The sequence below is a fragment of the Lissotriton helveticus genome, chromosome 6 (genome assembly GCF_964261635.1).
Source record: "Lissotriton helveticus chromosome 6, aLisHel1.1, whole genome shotgun sequence".
NCBI lineage: Eukaryota > Metazoa > Chordata > Amphibia > Caudata > Salamandridae > Lissotriton > Lissotriton helveticus.
The window spans coordinates 816354931-816373556 of NC_136067.1; the positions used below are offsets into that span (position 1 = coordinate 816354931).

At 45.6% G+C, this 18626-nt stretch overlaps 1 protein-coding gene across 1 annotated transcript in view; it reads left to right on the top strand.

Annotated features, from left to right (window-relative positions):
- The first annotated feature begins 379 nt into the window (after positions 1-379).
- The window catches only part of MCHR2 (melanin concentrating hormone receptor 2), a 794284-nt gene continuing 776037 nt past the window's right edge, over positions 380-18626 (top strand). Inside the window, exon 1 of the mRNA XM_078646856.1 lies at positions 380-574. Within this exon, the coding sequence (XP_078502982.1) occupies positions 387-574 (188 nt within the window). The 5' untranslated portion in view covers positions 380-386. The remainder of the gene's footprint in view (positions 575-18626) is intronic.

Below are 18626 nucleotides of genomic sequence, written 5' to 3' on the forward strand. Positions count from 1 at the left end.
TTTTATCGCAGCGATGCAACAGATTTCATAAATGAGGCCCTGAGATGTGAATGCGACTTCAGCAGACATCTGTGCCCTGTGCAAGCACGCACATTCATAAAACGGTCCTAAAGTCTTATTTTTAATGCACCACGTTGCCATTCTAGATCCTGGTGATTTCTATTGTATATGAAGAGAGGCTGATAGTCTTAACATTATGTTAGACTTTTTAAATCATGCATCTCCTGTGCTTCCCTCCGCATTTGTAAACACATTGAACTTCATTGCGGAGGCATGTGTGCCATTACGCTTCTGCAGAAGATTGATGATAACTGCACTCCATCTGAAGAAATAAATAATGGATGTTCCTGTGTTTTTGCGTTACAGCATAAAAGAGAAAAACGCCCATGACGATGACTGACATACAGGTATTTCATCGAAACTGCACGTATGATTTATTTAACAAGTCCTGCAGCATGGGCCACGATTTCGAAGTGATAAACGCGGCTGAAACCATCATTGTCCCATCCCTGATTGGAATAATCTGTTCAACAGGATTGATCGGCAATATCCTCATTCTGGTAACAATAATACGGTAAGGGGCGTGGCAAAACTACCATACCTGTCAGTTGAGTTTATTTAAAACCAATACTTTGCTTTTTCCCCTTTTTGATATTAGTGTAATGAGTATGTGGCATATGTCCTATTTAATGTTTTTGGTGCACAGTGCTTCTCTTATTGGTTGTGGAAGTCTAACTTGGGGCCCTGTCATGATAAATTTCACTGAAGGGGCGAGTGCCTGTTTTCTGCACCCACAGGGGCTTCTTTATGAGAGCCCTGTGTCACTTTTGTAGCACGTAAAGTGTTACATGCATACACAGGGCTCTCATTTTAATATATGAAGCAATTCAAAAACACCCTGCATGGCTTTTAGTTGCATCATATTAAATCATGAGTAAGGGGACGCAGCGCAAACCGCTTTGCCTTACTCTGCACCCAGGAGGCGTTCCATGGCTGTTGCAGTGGATTTTCCCAAGCAACACCCATGGAAGTTGACGTTGCCCCAGATTTACAAATTCATGTAAACTTGGGAAAGCGCCAAATCTGTATGTCTCCTAGGTGAGACGTAACAAGGAGAAATATGTTTATTTCTCCTTGTCATTTACTCATTCTATGTGTCCTACTTTCTGCAGCACACATAGAAAGAGGAAAACACCTCTTAGGTTTGTGCAGGAAGGTACCCCTTCCAGCACTAAAAGAATCCTGCATGCAAGAGAGGCACCATTGCACCATGGTGCAAGGGTGACTATGTTGGCAGTAGGCCGCTGAAATTGTGCAAGGGCAGGGAGAAAGGGCAGGAATGTACTTTATTGCTTATATATAGTGCATTCCTGCCTTTTCTCTTTGGCTTGGGGAAGCACAGCAAGGTGCCTAGCTGCACTCCCCTGTACTAAAATCCCATACATAAACCCCACAAGACATAAAATAAAAAGTGCTTTATTTTCTGACAGAACAGCTCAGAAACAGAAATAGGCAAACTTTGGCCACTGTTTCTTAACTGTGCAGAGTGCTCCACCTTTCGGATACAGTCCATCTGGGATGCTTACCAGCCCTTTGCTCTCAGTTCCTGTCGGGATATTACCGGTAAAAGAAACATATTTACATATGGAGCCATATTTTTGAGCTATTCACTTATGCCTTTGACTAACGGCTTGTTAAAGGAATTTCCCCTCACCTATGAGCTTGTGTGCACTCAAGATTCAACTAGATTTTGTACTAGCTTTAAAAAACGCTAGACTTATTGGCCTATATATGGCAAATCACTTTTTTGAATTTTATTTTCAATGTAGCATACATTTTTTTTTATCACTTGTTCAGAAATGTACATAAAAATTCCTTATTGGCGTCCTGACCTACGTAAAAAAAGAGATTATTCCATTCCATATTCTATTCAATCTAATTACAGAGCCCACCCTTCTTGCGTATACAGGTTCCCGCTTACAAATTCTGTGCATTATTATTTAACCATTGGGAGATTGTTGGTATTACTGCATAAATTAATGATCTTGCAACGAAGGTAAAAATACAAATAAATTGACGTTGAGGTAGAGTAAAAGCGTTTCGAGATTCAACTAAACCTAAGAGAGCTGTAGAGGCCTCGGGAGGAAGCTCGGGAGGAAGATCGACTGCCAGTGTTCTTCCTCCTTCTGAATTTTTTTTTCCTCAAAAGTTCCTAACCTGGGTACATGTAAACCCCACATGTAGCCAATCTCCTATTGCCTGTTGACATCTAAAGCATAGAAGATCGACTGCGGGATACATTTTATGGAGTTTGGCTGGAGTGAAATAAATCAGCCATTTACTGAAAAAGCCATCCTCCTTAAATTAGCTGCTCTTACCGCTTTACAACTCATTTTATTGAAACTTTGCCATTGTTGAGAATTGAGACGACAGCCAATTGACTCAGAGATTTTTTTCTAGGTGGTTTAGTACCATTCTTTCATTCGTAGTAATTCTAAGCTGTTTATACCAATTCCCATTTCTTCTAACTTTAAGTATAAAATGAGCTTTGCTTAGAAGTAAGCCTTTACAGCTATCCAAGTTTCTTAATCCCGAACAAAATTTATTTATCTGGTAATAGCTAAAAAAAGAGACATCTTAATAATGCTATTTTGCTCCCTAATTTCCTACCAGGTTCTCAATTTATCATTTAAAAAACAATCCTGATGTTTAAAAAACCCAGGTGTTTCCGAAAGTTGACAAGTATTAATAGACGTGAAAAGACTCAAGGAGAGACATTTAACTAATCTCAACTGCGGGTGTAACCAAGGGATATCGAATGTCTCCCAGACCTTTTGGAATTGAGAGGCTATGATCCTGGGAATTTTGTACTGTGATTTCCTCTGAAGCTTAGGGATTCGCAGGAAGGGAGCGAGAGCGATCTCTATTTCCCCTAGCATTAAAGCCGAAAAACTATTAGCGGGAGACATCTCTTCTGAGTAGCTGTAATTTAACCAATTAATTAGTGAGGCTTGGTAATATAATTGAAAATTAGGTAAAGCAAGACCCCCATCTTCGACATCTAGTTGTAAAGTTTCTAATTTCCTTCTTGGATTTTTACCTTACCATATAAAACATCTTATTTCAGAGTTCATTTGCTCAAAGAAGGACTGAGAAACCTTAACCATTAAGTTAGAGAATAAAAATAAATAAAAGGGGTTGCATATTCATTTTAATGAGTGCCACTCAACCCATAATTGTTAGGGGAAGGTCCGTCCATTGAGCTAGCAAATTACGTATCTTATTAAAAGTAGGAATAAAAATAAGCGAAAACAAATCTTCCAGATGGGACGTGACAAATATTCCCAGATATCTCGTAGATTGAGACGTTGGGCGTTGTCCTTGCATTGAGAAAGGTAAAACAGCTGGGGAGCAATTAAAAAACAGGGCCTCTGACTTTGCATGGTTTATTTTGTATCCCCCAATAGCTGTAAGTTCACTTATTTTGGCTAGAGTGCACAGGATGTTATCTTCTTTGGCTGCCAAATACAAAGCCATGTCGTCAGCAAACAGCTCAAGTTTAGCTGAGCCAGGTACAGGGGGTAAGATGGAACAATCCTGCCTTATGGCACAGGCTAGTGGTTCAAAAAATAAGGAGAAACGTTTTGGAGAAAGGGGGCAGCCCTGCTGCATCCCCCGACTGATAGAGATATTATTGACCTAGTTCCCATTTATTATTATGGACGCCAGAGTGCCTAAGTAAAGATTTCTCACTGCTTGACAAAATTCAGCTGCAACCGCAAATTTATTTAAAATAGCAAATAGTACATTCCACTGAACTCTGTTAAATGCTTTCTCTGCGTTCAACATAATAATGACTGCTTTTGATTTATTAGTGTTAAAATAATCAATTGATTGACATAAGTAGTATTAGTAGCTACAAGTCTACCTGGGATACACCCATTCTGGTCCCTATATACAAGAGAGATAGTCACCTGAGATAATCGATTTGCAAGGATCTTTGAAAAGATCTTGTAGTCATTATTAAGGAAACTTATAGGGCGATATGAATTGACCTCATCCTCTGATTTACCTTTTTTAACAAAGCTGACTACTACAGCTTGCATAAAAGAGACTGGGATCGTTTCGCCATTCAGAATTTCATTAAATAATAATCTCAAAAAAGAGCTAAGCTGAGGTAGAAAAAGCTTATAAAACTCAATTGGAATCCTATCACACCTGCATGCTTTAGCAGAGGGTGAAGATATCACACAATGATTAATTTCTTCTGCTGTAATCTCCATTAGTAGGCTATCTTTTTGCGCCTGAGATATTGAGGGGCAATTACTTCCATTAAGCCTCTTAGTCGCTTCCTCTGTTGAGGTATTATGAAGATAAGAGTAAAGCTCCCTGTAATATTTTCAAAAAGATAGCAGAAATTTCCTGGGGATGACATGTAGATCTCCCATTTACTGGGTCTTTTATCTTTTTAATAGAGCTCTTACATGCCCTGCGTTTTGCTGACCAAGCAATATATCTACATATATGTTCATTGTCTTCATACCTTTTTTTCAATACAGTGTCATGCGCTAGAATTTCCTTAGAGACATAAAAGTCTTGTAGATTATATTTTGTTTGATTAAGCTTAATTTTATTTTCCCTGGAAGTTATTGCTAAATATTTAGCCATGAATATAAACAATTGTTTTTCTAACTGAGACCTTTCTTCATTCTCTTTTCTCCTTTTGTACGCTTTATAAGAAATTACATCCCGTCCAGAAAATGCCTTGAGAGCACCCCAAACTCAGAAATTGGATCTGTATCCATATTGCGTTTCAAAAACTCCTCTAGCATCGAGCGCATAGAGGCCACCCATTTCTCACCCACTAGGAGAGACTTGTCCAATGACCACATAAAACTCGATTCAGGCTTGAGTTTGAATTTGGAATTGGACCGAAATTAGCGTATTGTCGGAGAAAGGATTTTCAATAATCTCCGATTTAGTACTTAAAATCGCATGTGAAATGAGAAAAAAATCTGTTTGCGATGATGAATGATATCTCTTAGAATGACAAGTGAACTTCTTCTCACCGGGAAATTCAACTCTCCAACAATCAACCAGCCTAAAGTCCCTTATCAAATCCTGGCAATTCCTGATGGATTTAGGTTTTATCTGCAGTTTCTGAGGTTGTGAAGAATCAATAGTAGGATCCATTAGCAAGTTAAAGTCCCTTCCCAATAACCATACATCCTGTTTGGGCCGTGGCAAAATCATATAGCGACTGGAGCGTCTCTGATGAGTCTTCGATAGGGCCATATAAACTAATAAAATTGAATCATAGGTTACAGATCTTCATCTGTAGCTAAAGCCATCTAGTGCTGTTATTACATCCCCCTGTACCTATTTACTCACTAGTATGGGTACTCCCCTAATGGCCGCACTCAAGGAAGCATAAGATTCATGTTGGATAAAGGCAGGGGCTTTATCCCTTAGCCCAAATCTTTATAATGAGTCTCCTGTAGAAAAATGATATTGCCTTGAAAAGACTCTGAACCAAGCCGGCATTGAGCGCCGCTTCAGCCTGTATTAAAACCATTTACGTTACAGGAAATAATCTTTAGTGGTCTATCTGTCATTTAAGTTTAAGAGTAAGAAAATAATTATCTCGATCCCTTGCGTCTCTAGCAAAAATCTGCTAAATTTAGTTTTTTCACCCCTCCAGAGCCCATGATCCCATCCCCACTTGCCCCCACCTACCCTCCGTGAGCCCTTCCTCCCCACACCAATGTATCCCCTCAATATCGGGGGATCCATGGTCCTGGGCTCCAATCCCTCATCTGGGGCTCCCTCAGTGGTCCCACCCTCCCCTCAAGTGGCCCTGGCACCCTCCCTCCCACCCCATGTAACCCCGTCCTCCTTCCTACATTGGGATGCTGTGACATGGCACCCATACTGTTTATAGTACCCTGGCTCTTGGATAGTAAAGGGTTACACCCATAGTGGTGAGCCAGTGGCTGGCAATTTAAGAAAAAAAGGAAAGACGAGACAGCAAGAGGGAGAAGAGGAGAGAACATAACCTAGTTTCCACACAACTTAGCTGTGCTTTTATCAAACTATAGTTTATTTGTCTCTCCTACCCCCGAAAGTTGCAGAAACTGAAGAAACTCTTGCGCTTCTACAGCTGATTGAAATATATGAACTCTCCCCTTAGGAAGGACCTTCAGTTTAGATTGTTGAACTATTCCCGCAGGCGACTCTACTTGTTGCCTCTAAATTCCTTTCTACGATTGGCAGAGACGGCAGACATATCTGAGAAGATGTTAAATAAGAAATAGTAGCTTGTCTGATACCCTTTATCTCGGATTGCGCATGCTAGGATTTGTTCCTTTATTCTAAAATCCCCAAAGTTCATGATAATCATTCTCGGATATTTGGCATTTGGGTATTGAACTGCTGGCGCGAGATGCACACGTAAGATTGTGAGATCCGTCCTCTGGACAGTAGCTTCTGGGAAAACATACATGGTATCCAGGTCCGTGATAACTTTGTCCATTGTTTTCCCCTTCTCATAGCCTTCCGGAATCCCTGTAATCCGTAAGTTACATCTTCAAGCGTGATTTTTCGCATCATCTATCTTAAGTTGAAGATTTGCTAGCTCAGTTTGTAATTTAATTACTTTATCCGCTTGTCGGGGGTGATATCTTCAAGATCAGATATGCGTTGTTTATCTTCAGAGACTTGAGATGAAAGCTGCTGAACATCAGATTGTATAGAGCTCAGTTGCGATTTCGTCCTTTTCTGCGCTTCATCTTGGGAGAGTTTCATATTTCTTAACTCTGTTAAAATCCGGTAAAGAAGAGTTTGTGTAGAATCTTCTGTAGGAGTCAAATTCCTTGAGTTTAGTGTCTTTGAGACTGATTGCTGAGTGATTAGATCCTGAGACAAAGTCTTGTATGATGTTGCAGTTGCAGCTTCGATTGCTGTGGTAAATAGGGATGTGTCAGAGGGCATGGCACTCCCCACACCTTTTGACGCGGGGCTTGCATTTGGTTTAGATAAAATGAAGTTTTTTAGATTGTTCCGTGTCAGTGCCTCCACATTTAAACCCAAAGAGAGCGAGCAGGCTATATACTGTTTCTCCGCTAGGAGTCCCTCCGTTGTTGATAACACAGGTGTTGCCAGTGAAGGTTTATCTTGACATAAGTGAGAGGCTGGGTTAGCTGGACTAAGGAGAGGCTTATCGGTATTATTAAGATCTCCTGACGGCTTCACTGTTAATGAGGGTCACATCGCTAATTGATCTTCGTATCCCGGGAGAGCCTTAATACCTTGCTAAATAGCGAACTTCAGTTGAATACCTGCATCTCCCAGGCTTGATAGACCTACGGGCTTAATGGATGAATCTTTTCGTGAGCTTCCGCTAAACATCCTGAACTCGACGTTTTTAAGAGGTTGAAGAGGTGAACACTTACTATTACGATGTGTTCTCGTGCCCTTTGCCGAGTTTGTCAAAAGACAAGTTTTGACAATAGGATCTCAGGAAATTCTTTTCATATTAATTATTCCTGCAATCTTATTCCTGTTTTCTTATGTATGAACCAGGTCTAGGAAGGTTTATAAGAAAGGCACAAGACATACCCCACCTAGTTAGGCCATTTCCACACCCTATCCCCCACCCATCTATCTCTGGCGAGAAGCCTTAATTCTCCTTCCTTTCTCAGTTCATACAGACCCCACGTGAGTGTTATTGAAGCCTTAATATGAATGTGTCACTGTTTTTAGAAATTATAGCAAAATAGACTAAGGCATGGACCCTTAACCTATTCTGTAATTCTGTAATTCAGTTCATGTATCAATAGTCTCACAAGAAGCCCTTGTCAACCAGTGCAGATTGCTCCTTGTCTCACCTCTTTAGATGGCTGCTGCTTCAATGAGATAAAGGCCCAGGAGCTGCATCATATTCTTCCTCTAAGATCATCCCAGAGGAAAGCATTCACAGCCGCCACAAGTCACTGCCAGCATGGTAAATGACTCTCCAGTAGAGGCTCCTTCCTGCCGGTTAGCTCATGGTGTAGACACTTACTGTGTCTCCTCCCAAGGTGTCCTCACCGCATCCTCAGCCTCCAATACCCAGCATTGACTACCCACCACTGGAGAGAAGTCCCTTCAGGAGAGACGTTTGGGGGGGGGCTCACAAGTTGTGTTTTTACGGGTGTCCTGCGGCGCCCATCCTGACCTCTGAATGCCCGAAAATGCTCAGGATTTATGAGCCACAGCTGCCACCGTCTCCTCTACAAACCAAATGAGCCCGCCAGCCGTTCTGCCCCGCCTACCTTCAGTCACAGAGCATAACGGGAGCTCCTGTGACCATCCGCTTCATATATGGCAAATCATGTGTTGGCTGAAATTCTGCAACCGGAATTTACTGCATTAACACAATTTGAAACAATGAGTAGCGATGGATTTGTAGAAACACTGGATACCATTTAAAATAAAATGCATACATATAACAAATTAAATACATAATATAGAATGTTTGCTTTACTATTTGCCACAAAAACTTTTAGAAACAGTATAAATTATTAACATGTGAGATTTGTAGAAACTATTGTCCCTGCCATTGTTCCCGTCGAAGTTGCATCATTTTGTAGTATCTCCTGTGGTGACATAGATGGGCTGTTCACATCCTTTACATGGTGGCATATATCATGACTAAGGTGGGTGGGTTGTAGTAGCTGTGGTCACTGCTATGCTTGCAGTTGATGTGGAGTCTATTATGATAGCTACTACTTCTGCTGTTGTAATGACTATGAGGGAAGTTTCAGTAGCAGCGTGCTGTGGTTTCTGCTGTTCTGACAGCTGCTATTGTTGCTGTTATTCCTACTGTAGTTTGAGTTGTTGCTGCTGCTATTCTTCTTGCCATGATGGCAACTCTCTTGTTTGCTGTTGTTACACACACAGTAACAAAATGAATACACCACAAAAAGACTCCATACAGATTAAAAAATATAGATGATATTTTTATGAATAAAACAAGACTAAAACAACAAAAATCCAATAAGTCGAGCTGGGGTTATGATTTTTTAAAGAATTTAACCAAAAACAGCTCTTACAAGTCAATGATGTTAAAAGGTTGCTTTAGGTCTTGCTGGACTTAGGCAAATCCAAAGTTCAGGTCAACTGTAATGGAGCGCAGGTCAGATACAGTTCCCAACAGATACCGCTGAAGGTTTACCGTCTCAAGCTGAGCAAAGAGCCCCGTCCGCGGGGGGAGGCGATCGCTGGGAGCAAGTACAGCATCACTAGTGATGGTCCTGTGGGTGGGTAGAGTCGGCCGAGCATTGTGGAGGGCAGACAGCGCCTCCCATTCATGGGCGGGGATGCTTACTGAGCAAGGAGACGATGTTGCGGTGGCTCATGTGATCCTTCGAGCGAGCGACGCAGTCCCATTGTCAATGGACATGTTTGCGGTTGCTAAGAGACTAAGGGCCAGATGTAGGTAATTCTATTTTACCGACTCATAAATACCGAATTTTACCGATTCGGTATTTATGAATCGGTAAAATAGAAGTACCGAGATGTAGGTAAATCCAGATGTGGATTTACCGAATCTTTAAAAGTCGGTATTTACCGATTCGGTAAATACCGACCGGTAATGCCCCATTCATTCCTATGGGCTTTGAAGCCCATAGGAATGAATGGGGCATTACCGGTCGGTATTTACCGAATCGGTAAATACCGATTTTGACAAGGGTGCAGGGGGTGTCACTTTGACACCCTCTAGCACCCCCAAAAAAGGTTCGGGGGCCATGTGGCAGGCATACCTGCCCTAAGGGCAGGTCTGCCTGTCATATGGCACAGGTGTGCATGCACACATGTGCATGCACACCTGAATCGGTATTTTACCATCAAATTGAATTTGATGGTAAAATACCGATTTTGTAGGGCTTGTGGGACTCAGAAGAGTCCCACCTACATCTCAATTTTACCGATTCTGTAAAAATACCGGTCGGTAAATCTACCGACCGGTATATTTACCGAATCGGTAAAATTACCGAAATGGCCTGTTTCCTGCCCCCTACATCTCAAAAGCCAAATACCGGTCGGTAACGGCCGAATTCGGCCGTTACCGACCGGTATTTGGCTACCTACATCTGGCCCTAAAAGCTTAAATTCAGGGGCCCAGGAGCTGTAGGTGATACAAACAGCTGCAGAACCCACTTCTCCCAGAGATTGGAGGAGGCACCTCAGGCAAGGGTAGGATTTATAGAAGGCAGAGTCCAGAAGCACCAGCAGAATTGTAGGAAGTCTTTTGTGTCCCTGAGACAGAAAACAGGAGGAAAGCCATGACACCCTTGGAGATCACTTGGAGGAAGGGCAGAGTCCAGCTCTCATTCCAGCAGAGTAAGGGAGCAGCAGGAAGCAAGGAAACAAGCAGAAAAGCAGTCCTTCCAGAAAAGCAGCCCTGTTGAGTCCTTTATGTAGTCCTTCTGACTGAGGTTCAATTAAAGATCCAGAAGTGTCTTATTTCAGGGGGTCTGATACTCAGTACTTATACCCAAATGTATGCTTGATATAGGGGGTGACATCAAAAGAACTCACTCTCTGTGTACAAGGATCCCTTTCAACCAGTCCTGCCTGCCAGACTAACATCAGGAGGGGGGGGGAATCAGTGGTTTGTGTGAGAGCAGGACACAGCCTATTCAGATGTAAATGATGTGAGACACCCATGCTCTAAATCAATCACAGGTGAAATGAAATGTATGGAAACCTTAAAGGGTCAGTCCATTGACTCATGGATCCAGTGTTCATTCGAAGTCACAAGTATGTGTGTATTAAAGAAAGATTTTTACAGAAATTTCCACCATCCAGTAGAGATCTTTACTTTACTGCGTGGCAGTGAATGCCATTTTTCATCAGCAAGACCGAGCCACTGAATCAGTGGACTGACCCTTTAAGGATTCCATACATTTCATTTCGCCTGTGATTGATTTAGAGCATCCTTAGCTGTTTGACGTAGTTCCAGCTCTTACTCATACTTACCCTGCAGGAAGCTTGATTAAATGTGGGATTGGCTGTCTACACTCCTGTTTTCAGTCCTGAGGAAGACCTGCCATGACGCTTGTTGATTTGCGCATACTCTTGGGTCAAAACATCTACGCTTCTGGTTTAGTTCATGTCCATTGTCTCCTCAACCCAATATCAAGAAAAAGGAAATGAAGGGTGCGGTTAGAACATGTGAGATAATCAAATAGGACAGACCCACATTGTTTTATACACGTTTGTAAACTGTATGTCTTCTATATTTATTTGGACATCACTTTTTACCTTATGTCACTTTGACTCAAAAAAGTCACATTATCTTTGTTATCTGTTGATTGATTCATATATATGACAGCCATACACTAAAGTAGTAAATATTTCATATGAACAAATTAATCGGTATCTCCTGTGTGTTTCATTTCGCTTACTTTTTAGACCGTGTTCCAGCGTGTATGAAAAATTTAGATTACATAATGTATTGAACATTATCTGATTATTGCTGTGGTCACTGCTGTTATCTCTGCTTTATGCAGCTCTTGCGAATGTTGTTGTTGGCAATTGTAGTCTTTGCTGTGGCCTCTGCTGTTTCCCTCTTGTTGCACCAGTGTTGTTTGAAGCTTTTGTTGCCGCTGTGGTGAAAGCTTTTGTTGCTTCGTTCGTCTCAGCCATCTTTTTGTGTTGTCACAGCTGTGGTTGCTGCTGTTTTCCCCATCATGATGGCAGATATGTTTGCTTTGTAGTCTTTGCTGGGGTATTAGGTGTGGTTGCTGCTGTGGCCCCTGATGTATCTGCAGATGTTTTTGCCAAGGGTGACTGTTACTGTCCTTAACACCTTAGCCACGGTAGGATTTACCGCGGCGCGCTGAGTTTTTTTAAAACCCGCGTTACATGACGAGCTCAGCTCGTCATGAGTGTACAAGAGGCGTACCTCATGACGAGCTGAGCTCGTCATGAGCGTGGAAGGGGTTAAAGATGTTGCAGCTGCTGTTGTTCACGCCATAGTGGCAGATATGGTCTTTTGTTGTGGGTACATATCGGGGAATATTTTAGTTCTTTTTGTGGTCACAGTTATATTCAAAGCTGTGGTTCCCCTTTTATCACAGTAGTGGTGGAAACTGTAATCACTGATGTGGCCCTTGCTGTAGGGTGGGTTTTACCAATAAATGTATTTCATGGTTGCTCTGGAAGCCCATATGTAAGGCAATGTTTGTAATGTTGAGAATGAGTAATTGTATCTCTTGTGTCGGGTCAGATGAAAATGTGACGTAGTGCTCAACTGCTCATAGTTATTTGATCATCACTTTCTGATAGCCAATAGTGTTTTTATGACAATGTGACCCCTTTATCAATCGGTTTGATGGTGATTTTGGGCTTCTTTTGAGTGAGCATGAAACGTTACGCTCTGTTAAGGCTGTTGATGACTTGTCTGTTGCTAGAAAGGTACTGACTCTGATGACATCCATGCCCTTGCCTTCTGTCCCTTCCTCTCCTGCCACCCCAGCTAGAAAGTGCAGGTTAATCAGTTTCTATGGTATATGTGCTCGCCGGATTTTCCTTTATGTTCAGAGTTATTCTTTCTTGGGTATGGCTTTCAGTAGTTGCTACTCATTCTTGGATTACCTTCTTCCCTGGTGAGAACCTTCCTCCTAATGGTTCTTTTTGGGGTTTGGAATGAATATCAACAGTATTAAGCAGCTTTGAATTATTTACAAGACTTCTTGACAATCAGGCAAAACCAATTGTTATTACCTTAGTTCTTCAATCGTATTTGCTACCCAAACTATCTAGTTTTGGTGATTTTAGTGCATTTGCATCTGCTCTCTGCACTTCTTTCACTAGAGCACCACACTATCAATTCTCTATGCCACCATTTAACCACTGTTCGTTTATAAAATTTGTTTTTGATTTTTGTACATAAGTAGCATAGAATTTCCTTCTCCATTGATGTTCACTCATTTTGCTGCCTCGCTCCTTCACACTAGGGTATACCAGAAACGGTGATTTACAGGCAACACAATAGATTAGTTAGTTTTTGTTGAGGAGGACTATGTTATGAATACCTACAATTTTCAATAACATTTCAATTTGCTCTGAAGGCATTACTGTTGTCTCTTTCACACCAAATAAGAAAGCCTAGGATAAAAGAAGGTGCTGGAGACATGGCAGCAGATGAACTAGTACATGGAAATCAAAATTCAAAAGAGCAGTCATGGTGCGCAAGTGGAGGAAAGAAATTAACATTAGAATACACAGCATCTCCTTCAGAATTTCGGAAATACAGCTAAGTTTTATAATTTCCTTTTGTGCAAAATCAAATACAAATAAAACAAAATATTTAAAGTCACAAGATTATGCTTAGTTACTTTCACTAAATATGTCTCCGTGCAATTAAGGGAAAACACTTCACTAATTTTCCATTTACAAAAGTTAGCATGTAAATTCTTTATATTCAGGAGTGGCCAACGTCCAGCTAAGATGGCCGCATCTTAGGAGTGCTCCGTGGTCCGGCAACTCTCCCCAGTAAATCCGGACATTTATCCTGCCAGAAAACGGCGTAAAAGTGCTACACTTGACACCGGACCGTCCCCGCTGTACGGAGAATCTGCTTGTGGCGCGGAACGCCCTGCCAACGCCGAGATCCGCCGCTCTGAACGGCGTGGCCTAAAGTAACGGCCGAAGCCGGGGACTAAATTAGGAGCGGAAAACCTGAGGTCGGCGCGGCGGGGAGGACTCCTGCAGTCGGAGGCGGCTGCGGGGCCGAGTGAGTGCACCGGAGCTCTGGAGGACATCAGCTAGTGTCGGTGAGGCGCCTTCCGAGCCAGCTGGGTCACGATTGAGCCCGGAGGTGTGGTGGGGCTGGTGGACGGCCTGGGGCGCCGCCGGAGCTGCTGGGGAGATAGGCGGAGCCCCGTTGTGGCCCGGGAAGGAGCGGGGGCACCCCTGCAGGGTGCAAGGACATACGTGCGGAGTAGACACAGGGGTGGCCGGATGGTGAGGCCCCACAGAGATAATAGCTGCCCGGCAACAAAGTGAACACACACGGACCCACCTCACGAGCTGCACGGGCCTTAATGAACCTGTGAAGACACTACTCCGGAGGGCCTACTACCGCCAGCGGCGCGGTCCTGGTGCAACCCGCGCATACATGGTGTGAAAGGTGAGGACCCAGAAGCGGGGGTGCGGACCGAATATACCAGCATCTGGTCCCAAGACGACGCAGGGGTGGTGAGGCGCTGGGAGGATAGAGTGGCGCCCCTGATCTAGTCAGTGCCGGGCGTTACCCACACAAGCGCGACGAGACGGGCGCACGAGTCAGCAACTAAGTGGCGGCCTCTCCTGGGCGTGCAGCACGGGCGCCGCCGGCCATCTGAATCGAGGCCTGGGTCTGTGGTACTGATAGCGTGCAAGACCGGTGTACAGAAGTGACTGCGCGGGGGAGCCCACGGGGTGAGTGTGCAGCAAACTGTGCTCATATGGCCACCTGCGGTTTCCCTGAGGCCCGAGGGAAGTATAAGACCCGACTCTGGCTTTGCGGGGCGACCACTGAGGGCAGGCCGCGCGAGGCCGCACCGTGGGCTGTCAGGTTCACGCAGCTGTTGTCCCAAATAAGAGGCGCCCTGCTGGCTATTACAATCGGGAGTGTGGTGCCGCACTCTGCCCCGCGGGGCCTCTTAGTAACTGGGGACTGAAGCGCCGAGAGACACTGGCCGTCGCCAAGGCCTTCCCTCCTGACCGGTGCGAAGAGCGGATCACGACCAGGACCGGTGTCCCGTAGTGGTGCTTGGATCCGGTGGTTCCTGGCCGCCCCCGGACCGCATCCTTAGCTGACTCGGACACGCACACAGCCGCTGTCGCAGACGACAGACACATCAGCCCATCCTTGAAGTGCTTGGCTTCACCATGCGGCCCCCCAAAGGAGGAACAGGGACCCAAACTAATAAGATGGACCAATATGCAGTGACTCGTACGCAGCAGCAGCCTGCCGTGGCGGCAAAGGACGGTAAGGAGCAGGCGGAACCGTCCCTGACCTCCATCATGGCCGCCATCCAGACATTGGGAGCCAACCTCGAGACTAAGATTGACAAGATCTCTATTGAGGTGAGCTTATTACGCGAAGACCTAGGGAAAACCACTGAGAGGTCCAAGACTAATGGATGGGCCATAACGAAGCTACAGGCCTCTGAAAAACGCCTGGAGGACAGGGTGAACGAGCTCATCCATCAACACCAGAAAATGGCGCTGAAGCTTGAGGATCAGGAAGGGAGGGCTCGAAGAAGTAACATCCGCGTGGTAGGTGTGCCGGAGGGATTGGAAGGGGACAGCATGGAGTTGTTTCTAGAGGACCTTATCCTGCGACACCTAAATCCCAAGAGACTGTCAAACATCTTCACCATTGAACGGGCCCACCGAGCCCAGATCCCCAAACCCAAACCAGGGGCCTTGCCGAGAACAATTATTGCCAAAGTGCTTAACTATAGAGACCGCGACGCGATCCTCCAAGTCACCAGACAACAAGGAGACTTGCACTACGAAGGGGCAACTATCCGATTCTTCCCTGACTTCACTCTGCAAGTCCAACAGGAACGACGCTCATTCCAAGGGGTCAAGGCGGCACTCCGTGAGCGAGGACTCAAATATATGATGTTCTTCCCAGCTAAGTTGAAAGTTCTGTCTGGGGGTAAATCCTACTTCTTCACCACACCGGCGGCGGCCCAGGAGTGGTTGGACAACGCAGCGTCGGAGGCCCAGGTAGAAGGAGACAGCACCAACTGGAGGGAACCTGGGGCTCCTTCCCCTGGTTCAACGGCTGGGAGACAGGACGGAGACAATCGGAGCCAGAGGTCCTGGCGCTCCAGGTCAAACAGCCCCCGTTGGGGTTCAGCCCGAGACAATGCAGTCGGATGATGTCACGAACATTGATGCCGCTGATCTTCGAACAGTAACGTATACCGCATTCAGTTTAACAATGGGGGTTGTTGTCATTGGGTGGCTTACATAGCTGATACGGGACTCAGGGACTTCAAACCAGTGTTTCTTTGTGCTTCGAACAGGGTAATGACTTGGGGCAACATGGATTGGCGAAGGGGGAGTGAGCCAGCCACGTTTCCCACAAGAAGTTCCTCTGGGAGGGCTAGCCTCTCTTCCGGGGGGGGGGGGGGGGGGCGACAGGCGCTCTGCTAATTGGGGTGGTGGGTAGTTCGAGGACCCACAGAGCAGGGGGCAGGGAGGGGGGACTGTTGTGCAGGGAAGGGTGGTGACAATGCACCGAGTTGGGGGGGAGGGACAAGAGGGCTTTACAACTGTGATGCTGTTCAAAGTCTGCTTGACTCGCGCATGTTGGGGGGGATGTTGGGAGGGTAGGGAAGTTGGGGAAGTTTCACGGTCACAAGTAGTCCACACTGTCAGGATCGGATTAGGCACCAGAGTACAGGTACACACTGTCTCACATGGGTGGAGTCAGTTGTTTGAAAGATCCTTGATCCCTTGCACTGAGTACAACTGCGGGGTGGGAACCAGGGAGGGGTGGGGAGTTGGGGATCCTTTACGGTCACACAAACTATGTTATCATGGAGTCAGCCGAAGTGCCGGGGTGGTGGGACGATGCACCTTACAAAGCAACGGATATGGCTAGGAGGTGGGAGAAGAGTCTGAAAGTCCTCAGCTGGAATGTTAACGGATTAGGTGACAGACTTAAACGCACGATAGTCCTGCAATTCATCAAGCGGCACCAGCCAGACGTAGTACTAATGCAAGAAACTCATTTGATGGGGAATGTATGTCAGGCGCTCAACAGGTGGGGCTACACTCTAGCAGCTCACTCTGGCTTCACCTCCGGCTCCAGGAGGGTGGGGATCCTCCTGCGTCGCTCACTGCCCTTCCATATAGACCTCACTAAAACTGACCCACAGGGCCGCTTCACGGCTATATCTGGACGGTGGGAGGGCCGCACACTTAACCTGCTCTCTGTCTACATTCCGCCTGGCCTCCAAACTCGGGCCTTCGCGGACCTGGGCACGCTACTCCTTTCCCTTCCCGATGGTCAATTGGTGCTGGGTGGGGACTTTAACGCAGTAGTGTCGGGGACCCTGGATAGGCAGCCCCCCAGAGATCTGCCCCAAGGGCAGAGGTGGTTGACGGACTTTCTTGAGGCCTTCGGGCTCACGGATGTCTGGCGCCTGCTCCATCCTACAGACAGCCACTTTACCTTTTTTCTCTGGGTCGCATCATTCCTTTTCGCGCTTAGACTACATCCTTACTGTGCTACAACATTACATGACAATACGGGAAGCAGCACTTCTGCCTAGAGGCATTTCAGACCACTCACCGGTCCTTACGCACATAACAGTTGGAAACAGCCGTGAGGGCTGAATAGCACCAATAAACGCCTGGCATTTAAAACACGAGGACACCAAAAAGAAGATAGCCAACTCCATCACACAGTACTTCGACAACAATGTTGGCTCAGTAGAGTCCCCCGTCACCTTGTGGGAGGCATTTAAACCCGTGATTAGGGGGGAGGCGCTCTCAACCTTCTCGATTAGACGGAAGGAGCAACGTAGGCAGGTCACAACACTTGAGGTAGATCTGGAAGATCTAGAGAGGGAGGCGCTAGAAACTGGGGCCAGGGAAGTCAGACACAAACTGCAGTTGAAGGCGTCGGAGTACAAAGCACTGGTTACCCAAGAGGCTCAGAATGTGGCCCGGCATAAGATGGGTAGACTTTATGATCAGGGCGACAAAGCCGGGAAACTTATAGCCTGGCTCGAGAAAAAACAGCAGGCCAGAAAGGTGGTGCCAGAAATACGCACTGAGTCAGGGATCGTAGTTACAGAGCCCCGGGGGATAGTGGAAGAGTTTGCGAGACATTACCAACAGGTCTACAGGCGGGAGTCGGATCGCCTGCAGGAGGACTCTATAGACATCCTAACCGATATTCGAATGCCTTCCATATCAGACGAAGATCGGGAGGCCATGGATAGCCCGCTTACTGAGGCCGAACTACAGCGTGCAATAGGAGACCTCCGCCCTGGTAAGGCTCTAGGACCCAATGGCCTCCCAATAGAGATTTACAAGCTGAAACCTGACGTCACCAGTAAGTATTTGAAACTCATGTTCAAAAAGAGTAGGAAGATAGGGGTGCTGCCTCGTGATCAGTGCATAGCGACCATAGTGGCGATACCGAAAGAGGGGAAACCCAAACACTCATGTGCGTCATATAGACCGATCTCGCTCCTCAATGCGGAGCCCAAAATACTGGCCAAAACGCTTGCCAATAGGCTCCAATCGGTGCTTCCTTCGTTGGTCCACCCTGACCAATCGGGGTTCATGCCCCATCGCAACACGGCCCTTAACATTAGACGGCTAAATGGCGTACTGGGGCAGCGCCACAGGTTGCAGGAGGACGCGGTGGTGGTCTCTCTGGACGCCACCATGGCATTCGACACCCTAGAGTGGCCATATATGTTCGCAGTCCTGCGTAAACTGGGCTTTGGACCTCACTTTATAGCTTGGGTGCGTCTTCTATATGCAGAGCCCCTGGTTCAGGTACTGGTGAACAACAAGGTGTCTAAGGTTTTCACACTTGAGAGAGGGACTAGGCAGGG